Consider the following 8,409-nt stretch of genomic DNA (forward strand, 5'->3'; position numbering starts at 1 on the left):
AAGCTAGCAGTGGGAAAAGAGGATTTGTTTGGATTCCTTGAGGAGTAAACATTAAACTGAGCAGCCATGGGTACTGCACTTTTCTTGTGCATCTGTTCTTCCAGCTATCAGCTGTGGTACAGCCCCTGTAAAGCTGTGTACCATGCTGGGTCTCCTGTGCTGAAGAACTAAGCTAGGAAGTTCCACAAAAAAGCTTCTGGATGTGGCAGCATGGGGGTGTTTAGGAACTTCGATTGGCTACCAAAAGATACTTTCTACCCTTGCTTAGGTAACCAAGAGTAAGAGCATGTGTGTCACTGGTAACTCTCCCCCAAATGTACAGGAAGGGAGTGTCAGTGCTTGGTTTGCCCTCGCGTGCATTGACAGAGCAGATCTTCACTTAGATCTTAAACCAATTTTGTGTTAATACACACAAACACAGCAACAACATCAAAACCACAAAAGCTTTGAAACAATGAAAACAAAGCATGGTGTGAATAGGATAGAGTGTATGGAGAGGGCTAGGAGAGCTTGCCAGAGTCAAATTATAGAATAATTAAATAACATTGTTCTAGTTGAACCACTGCCACTGATAACAGCTCCTCAGCTTCCGGAGAGGGAGAAGGGGAAGCTTGTATTCTTTAGAGGATCTGTGTTTGTCTCTGCTGGAAGGAAAATCAAGCTAAAGTAATTATTCTGCTGTGGATTTTTCCCCTGCTTTTCTAGTTTCTAACATTGTTTTAAATTCTTTGTCTTAGATGCCAAAAGTCCAGTACAAGTCCAACTGTAAGCCGTCCACATTTGCCTACCCCCCACCTCTTGAGGTACCAAAGGAAAAGGAGAAAGAAAAGGTATTTGAGCTGGCTTTCTGTGTAAGGACTAACCTCTTCTCCCTCCTAGTATAAACATTGACTTTGGTGGTACTACTAGGGAATCTAAAGAGCAAAGGAAAAAATGGCAGGTGCTGTAGTCTCCAAAAGAGAATTCTAGGTAAATTTTCCTGCTGTGCCTAGGACTGTTGATGATTGTGGCATACAAGTGCTTTGCTACTGAATTGCTGCAACCTCCCTTGTCTGAAGGGGTCAAGCAGAAGTATTGAATAAAAAAACTGCTTTGCATGCCCTACTGACTGGTATGTGCAGCACCCAGCACAGCAGGATCCTATTCTGTGACTTGAGCTTCAAAATGCTGCTCCAGTGCAGCTGTTGAAAATATTAGGTGAGACACTTCTCAAATAGTCCCATATGGAAGGAGCAGTGGGCCCATGTGCTAGAATAATTGCTGTCAGCTCCATGGATTGCAAAAAGGTGAGTGTGGTACTGAGAATATCTCAGTATTGGAAGGGAGAAGATGAGACCTGTGGGGTCACAAGTGGGACAATAGTGGAAGCAATTTGTCTCCTGGCACAGGATGGTAAAAGCTGTTGAGCAGAGCACAGCAGCAGGCAGAGCAGCCCTTAAGGAGCAATTGTGGAGCAATGGAGACCTCAGGCATGTCATGCTGATGAATGACATGGTGTGAAAACTGTAAAACATCTTACCAGAATTGACTGCTGGACAGGACAGATTTCCAGGCCACCGAGGAATCCAGAAATTAACTCTGATGAAAGGCAAAGCTCACTGCTTATAGCTGTTTTCTTGCCTTTGAATAGGATGTGAATTGGACAAATCTTTTCTCTTTAAACTTCCCTGGCCAAAAGTTAAAATGTGCCAAGAGCCCACATTTATTCTCACCAGCAACATGACAAATGCTGTTGCTCCCTGACCCTCTCAGAAAGTTTCTGCCATTTGTTCCCAAAAGACTCCAGCCTGGTGGACTGAAACTCAGTATACTGTGTTGGGTCACTCTGAATGCCTCCTCTGTTGCCATATCCAGGTTTCCACTGCTGTGCTGTCCATCACTGCAAAAGCCAAGAAGAAGGAGAAGGAAAAGGAGAAAGAGAAGAAGGAAGAGGAAAAGATGGAAGTGGTAGGTGCACACATTGAAACTTAAATGTCTTCTTCCCCCCCCCCCCCCACCCTTATAAATGTGGAAGGTGTGTCATGAAAGTTGACACACACTTATCTCTGTCCTCTTGCAACCTGTGTTATGAGCAAAGCACTGACACACATTGCTGCAGACACTGGTTAGCACCTTCAGTCTGTGTGTGCACTGTTAGAAGCAAGAGGTACTATTAATTGTGAATCTGTTACTTCTGACAAATAAATTTTCCTCAGTGTTGCTAAGTAACTGACTTCCTGAATGGCAAAAGCTTGTTTTGACAGGTTTATGTGCCTTTAACTGCATGAACCTTATGAGTATTATTTCATTACCTGTTGGTTTTAGACCCAGAGGAATCTTCTCTCTTATCCAAGTAATTTTCTTACTAATGCAGAAAAGGCTTAGTAATTTCATGTCCTTGGACCTCTGACCTTTTCAAAAGAAGTGTTGTAGCAGTTGCTTGATCGTGTCTAATACACCTTGAGAGCACCGAAGAGTTAAAACGTTCTGGTTTTGCACATGCTTAACCTCCTATTCTGAAACATTCACCTTTTTGGCAGCAGTCTCTTACATGCTTTGCCCGTCTATCAAAATGCCAAACATTTATCCACACCCAGCTCAGAACCACCTGAGGTTTGAGCACAGGTTCCATATGCTGCTCAGTAGTTATGGTGATTGCTTTGGTCCTCTGATGATTTCTTTCAGCTCATAGACCTGACACTGGAAGTTGTCATCCTCAGCTGTGAATAATATGTCATCCTGGAGCAAGCTGAGTAATGGAGAAATGAATTTTTGGTGGTTGCTGTAATTTGCAAAACATATGGCAGCTGAAATTCTTGTGGTACTGACAAAAGACCCTTTCTTTTGTGCCCTACTCATAAATGGAAATATCCCAAGAACAACTGTAAGCTTAAAGTGCATTGTGGACCCATAGAATTCTTTAGGTTGGAAAGACCTCTAAGTCCAACTTAACCCCAGAAATGCCAAGGTCACCACCAAACCATGTCCCCAAGAGTCATATCTACACATCTTTTAAATACCACCAAAGATGGTGACTCCACCACTCCCCTGGACAGCTTCTTCAAGTGCTTGACAACCTTTTTGAAGAAGAAATTTATATTAATAAACCTCCCCTGGCACAATCTGAGGTCATTTCTTCTTGTCCTGTGTCTTGTTACCAGGCAGAATGACCCCACTTATCTCCACCCCCTGTCAGGGAGTTGTAGACAGTGATAAGGTCCCCACTGAGCCTTCTTTTCTCCAGGCTGAGCCTCTCCAGCTCCTTCAAATGCTCCTCACAGGTCTGGTGCCTCAGTTCTGTTGCCCTTTTCTGGACACACTCCAGCACCTCAGTGTCTGTCTTGTAGGGAGGGGCCCAAAACCGGACACAGGTTTCAAGGTGTGACCTCACCAGTCCCAAGCACAGGGGACAGTCACTGCCCTGGTCCTGCTGTGCACACTACTGCTGACACAACCCAATGCCATTGACTCTCTTGGCCACTTGAGCACAAGTTGCCCCATGTTCAGTCACTGGCAACCAGCACCCCCAGGTGCTTTCCCTTTTGGCCTCTTTAATTTAAATTTTAGTCTAACAAACCCCACACATGTGGCATTAGATCAAATGTCTGTATGCAAAATAACCTTCCCAGACCTACATAGGTATGACCACGTTGTAGGCACTGAATGTCATGCAGCTGGCCCAGAAAATTCATTATCTCATGCATGCAAGGTATAATCTCTGGGTTTTGGTTTTGTTCTCCTTTGTCAAGCTTCCTTGTCACCAAAGATTGCTTTTTCATTGAATTATTCTTATGGTTCTATGTAGTAAGCAAAATGTGCTGAATAGATGCATATTTCTTCCAAAATTGCTACAATCTACATTTAAATGCAGGTGTTGAGTGGAAGCAATATATTAGAAGGGGTTCACATGTTGTGTCCATGTGTGTGTCCAGACTTTTAAAAAGTTTCCTTGGCTGAATCGAGCAGAAAAATAAGGATAGTAAACAGGGAGCTTGCTGCCACCTGCTGTGTTTGAACTGAGTGTTTTAGAGGTATCATTGGGTTTCCCTCTTATGCCTGATATGTGACTAGTAATCCATAGCTTCCAAGGGACCTGCACAGCAATGAGCAGCTGCTGTGCCAGAGAAAGTCCTGTCCGCTGTTACTGGGCATGCCAGTGGTGTTCAGTGGTGTTCCCAATAGTTTCCTTTTGGTTGTTCCCATCTTTTCTGCGAGTGGGAAAAAATGACCCACCTTTTGAAGTATGTAAAGCATAGTGGTTTTTTTCCTTCTGCTTTTTGCCTCTAGCTGCTGAGTCATTGATAAGGGAGGGATTCACTGTAATTCCCTAGCAAGTTGCTGAGGTTGAGTCATTTTGGGTGAACTGCTGTCACTACCAGTGCTGTGAAATGTCAGTGACAGCTTTATAGCTGCAAAAATACAAGGGCAACTTTTGGCAATTTTCATATGCTCAGCAATGATATTAAAGAATCTTCAGTTGTGACAAAAAGTGGTGAGTGAGTTTACAGAAAAAGGTAGAAGAAAGGGAAAGCAGAGGTTAAACTGTTCCACTGCTACCTCTCGCTGAACTTGCTTTCATCTGCAGCTGAGAGTGAGGCATTGCCTTCTCAAGAGCACTTAGATCCACGCTGGCATTTTCTGTGCCAACTGATAGATAAATATTAGCATGTTCCTCAGCAAAAGAATGGTTTCTCACCACACTGTGGAATTGCTGCCTGACTGTACATTGCCCTGCTGAACTGTGAAAGGTTAGAGGTTACTGCTGAAATCATGTTGATCTTCTCTTCTCCCTCCACAGGATGAGAATGAAAAGAAGGATGAAAAAGAAAAGAAAAAAGAGCCTGAACCCAACTTCCAGCTTTTGGACAACCCAGCCAGAGTCATGCCTGCTCAGCTCAAAGTTCTCACTATGACAGAGAGCTGCCGGTACCAGCCTTTCAAACCAGTAAGTGTCACCTTCCCAGTCCATGTGCTTGGCAGAGCTTTCCCAGTGCTGGGCTTGTGTGTAAGGCCCAGAAGTTCTGTGTGTACATGAGAACTTACAGCTGGTGCAGCACTGGAATGTGTTGCAGAGATGTGCAGCTTTGCTGTCGACATATTCCCTTTTTTAATGTCCCTCTCTGCAAATGGTCACAGGCAGTTCTAGTTGGGGGAAAGTCAGAGCTGCTGCAAACCTTTTCACCATGCTAATGCTGCTTTATTTTTCTTTCTTCTTGTACATGTGTCAAATGCACAGCATGAAAATCAATCAGACATACTCTGTGTATTAATGACATTGCTGGAAACATAAAGACTGAGCCATGATCTTGAAAATAGAAGTTTTACAGGTTCAGTGTCAAAGGAGTGAAATACACTAGGAATTGTGCTGGAGCTTTATTGCCCTGCAGTGGGATTTATATCTACATGGAGGGCTTTTTTTCATTGAACATACTACCTCCTATTGAGTTACATCTGGCTTTAGAAAAGTTCCTTCAGCTCCTATAAACATAGAGAAGAGAGAGCATGTGATTGTCAGATGGAGAAAGAAGAAGGTCTTTGAGCACTCAGGCCAAGGGGTAACTAACTTCTCAGTGAGATGCTCAGATATATTGCAAATCTGATAAGATGGCTCCTGAACTCTAAATCTCCTGAGTCAGTGTCTTCTGTCCTTTATTTTTGTTCAAGAAATAACATGCTTGACTTAAGCCCATTTCCAGGATTACACATGGGAAAATGGTGTTCAGTAGTAGTAATACTTTTTCCTGGAAAATAGTGATGTTTTTAATAAATGGATTTCCTGGAATTCCATCAGCACATTGGAATCCTCTGTGAGCTGTTCCCTTTTGAAACATCTCCTTTAGCAAAGCAGTGGAAGGTTTTTTAGTTTCTACCCTTTAAAACGAGGTGACCCAACTGCTGTTTGGATTGAGAAGATCTGCTGTGTGTTCCAGTAAGCGTCCACTCACTGAAATGTGTCTGTTTGCTTCAGTTTCAAAAGCAGCAGAGTCCTTGGTAGGGGAGTTCAGTTTCCTGCCTTAAAGCCCCATAAATAGGTTTTGAAGAGAACAGTGCAGTTTTTGCTGGGAGTAGGGTGTGTAACCAAGGAGCCTCTTGGAAAGGAGCCGTTCTGGACCTTTGCTCTGCTTTGGGAATGCCAGAGTAAAAGACCTCTTTGAAATGCTGTTTATAGCCCGAAATCCTGCTGTGGCCAAAGCCCTGATCCCAGCCAGGCGTGACACAGCACTGCCTCTCTGCGCCTCGTGTTTCACTCCCGGAGGCGCTGCAGCCTGCCAACCTGTTTGGTTGTGATCTTTGTCATTAATTCCCCTTTGTTTTTGTGAGGTTCTGCTAAGAGGATTCCTCACTCAATGGAAGCTGGTGATCAGATTAGTCTCTGTTTCAGAGAATCTCCTGGAATGCAGCTACACAGAGAGGCTTCACTAAGTATTGTAAACCTGAAAAGATGAGCCTTATAAAGCAATTACAGTTCAATTCGTTTTCATGTGGAAAGCCCTAGCCTGGGAATGGGGTAAAGCTCTGAATCCAGATGTCACTTTCTATTCAACTGAGACATAGATAGAAGAAATATAAAAAGTAGCCTGGCTAGACTCTGCCTGTTCCATGCCTTGATCAGGCAGAGGTGCAGGTGAGTGTCAGATGCTTTGCTCTCTGAAACTCATTCCTGCTGAGGAGTCTCATATGGCCTAGGAGAGACTCTGTGGCCACAAACACTCCCAATGAGGCAGAGGCAAGCAGCTCTAAATGCTCATGGCACTTGTCTTGCAGCTTTCCATTGGAGGCATCATCATCCTGAAGGACACCAGTGAGGATATGGAGGAGCTGGTTGAACCTGTAGCAGCTCATGGTCCAAAGATTGAGGAAGAGGAGCAAGAACCTGAACCACCAGAGCCCTTTGAGTACATTGATGATTAAGGCCTGAGGTACAGTGTAGTGTGCAGTCTCCTTTTTAAATCCCAATGAAGGAAAAGCCTCTTTGTACCAACTGAAGCAGTTACCAGCACTCAGCACTCTTGGTTTAGCTCTTTGACAACTTCTCTGGCAGATTTAGAAAAAAACTCTGTTCTAATTTTAAGAGTTTGGCAGCTTAGGTGTCCACAAATTCATTCTTTTTGGTCAGGTCTGACTCAGTTGTACTGGATCTGCTCTCTAATCTGGCAGGCTTAACTACTCTTGAGTAGAGCCTAACTGGGCAGAGAGCAGTGCAGGGGTCACAGGGACAAGTCAGCTCTTGAAAGATGGTCCCAGAGGGGCAAGAAGTTTATATAACAAAGCTGTTATCTACTTGACCTCAGGGTGCCAGGATTTGTCAAAACAGAATTACTGTTCTGCTTCCTGGAGTTGCCTTGTCTTCCCAGCAGTTCTTAGCAGAATTTAAAGGCACTTCAGTGAGGGACTCTGAATGCTTGTAGTAGATCGTTTCAGGCAATAAATGGTGCAGTTCTCAGGTTCCTTGGTTAAACTGCCTGAATGGATGTGCAAGTTTCTCACTGAGAGACAGAAAGCCAGTTGCTTTATTTCCAAATATGGGCTGGCATGTCTCAGGGCTCCCACGAGCAGAGATTATGCCCTTGAATTGGTGGATGGGCAGGAAAACAAACTCCTTGCTAAAAACTATAAATGTTGTGTCAGTGACAGGCTCAGGTGAGTGTGTGGGGCCAACCACGAGAAGCCTTAATTAAATAGATTTGATTTTCTGGTTTCTCTCTCTCCCTCCTCCAGGGTCATGTCATCTAAAGAAGACACCATGCTTGATATCAGAAAGACAGGCATGAAGACCTTCCTATTGAGATCTGATGTTCAGTGCATGCAGCCCCAATCTGTGCTGAGCTGAAGCTGATAGTCCGTGTTTTATGGCTGAAGAACAGATATATGCTATTTAGTGTACTCTTTCACAAAACCTTGTTTTCAAATAAATATATTAAAAACTCTTGACATAAAACTTGCTTAAAACAAAAAAAAAAAAAGGAAGCTAACAACTTTTACTTTCCCCAGATGTTAAAAACTAAACTCAAGTTGTGCATCCTTGTCCAGCAGAGCTTGATTGACTGCTCCTCTGTACAATCATCAGGATCTGTGCACACCTCTGCACTTGTTGAGGCTGAGCAAGATCACAACTGCAGCCAGGCCCAGCCATGGCACTGATGCCACAGAGGGCAGATCTCTACTTGCCAGCAGCTGCACAGATGAGGTCTGCTTCCATATTCCCTGTGATCTTTCCCCTTGCTTATCCCGGTATTCATGTGATGATGTGGGGCTGACAAAAGGGCTCAGGGTGTTAATGATGGGGAAATAGAGGCATGTTTCTCCTTGTTTCACAGAAACCCTTTTCTTTCTTGTGTGTTTTCGCTGCTTTCGCCAAGTATGAGCGAAATAGCCGATATGAGCAGGTTACATTGCAGGCCTAGATGGAGTGGACCCAGACATGTAACT

The 8,409-nt window shown here is 43.9% G+C and overlaps 1 protein-coding gene across 1 annotated transcript in view; it reads left to right on the forward strand.

Moving 5' to 3' along the window:
• Positions 1-8,026, forward strand: part of PSMD1 (proteasome 26S subunit, non-ATPase 1) — a 64,654-nt gene extending 56,628 nt beyond the window's left edge. The window contains exons 21-25 of the mRNA XM_084212380.1: positions 738-830; positions 1,855-1,947; positions 4,778-4,924; positions 6,745-6,899; positions 7,699-8,026. Of these exons, the coding sequence (XP_084068506.1) occupies positions 738-830; positions 1,855-1,947; positions 4,778-4,924; positions 6,745-6,891 (480 nt within the window). The 3' untranslated portion in view covers positions 6,892-6,899; positions 7,699-8,026. The remainder of the gene's footprint in view (positions 1-737; positions 831-1,854; positions 1,948-4,777; positions 4,925-6,744; positions 6,900-7,698) is intronic.
• Positions 8,027-8,409: the final 383 nt, after the last annotated feature.

Source organism: Fringilla coelebs (assembly GCF_963513975.1).
Source record: "Fringilla coelebs genome assembly, chromosome: 10".
Classification (NCBI taxonomy): domain Eukaryota; kingdom Metazoa; phylum Chordata; class Aves; order Passeriformes; family Fringillidae; genus Fringilla; species Fringilla coelebs.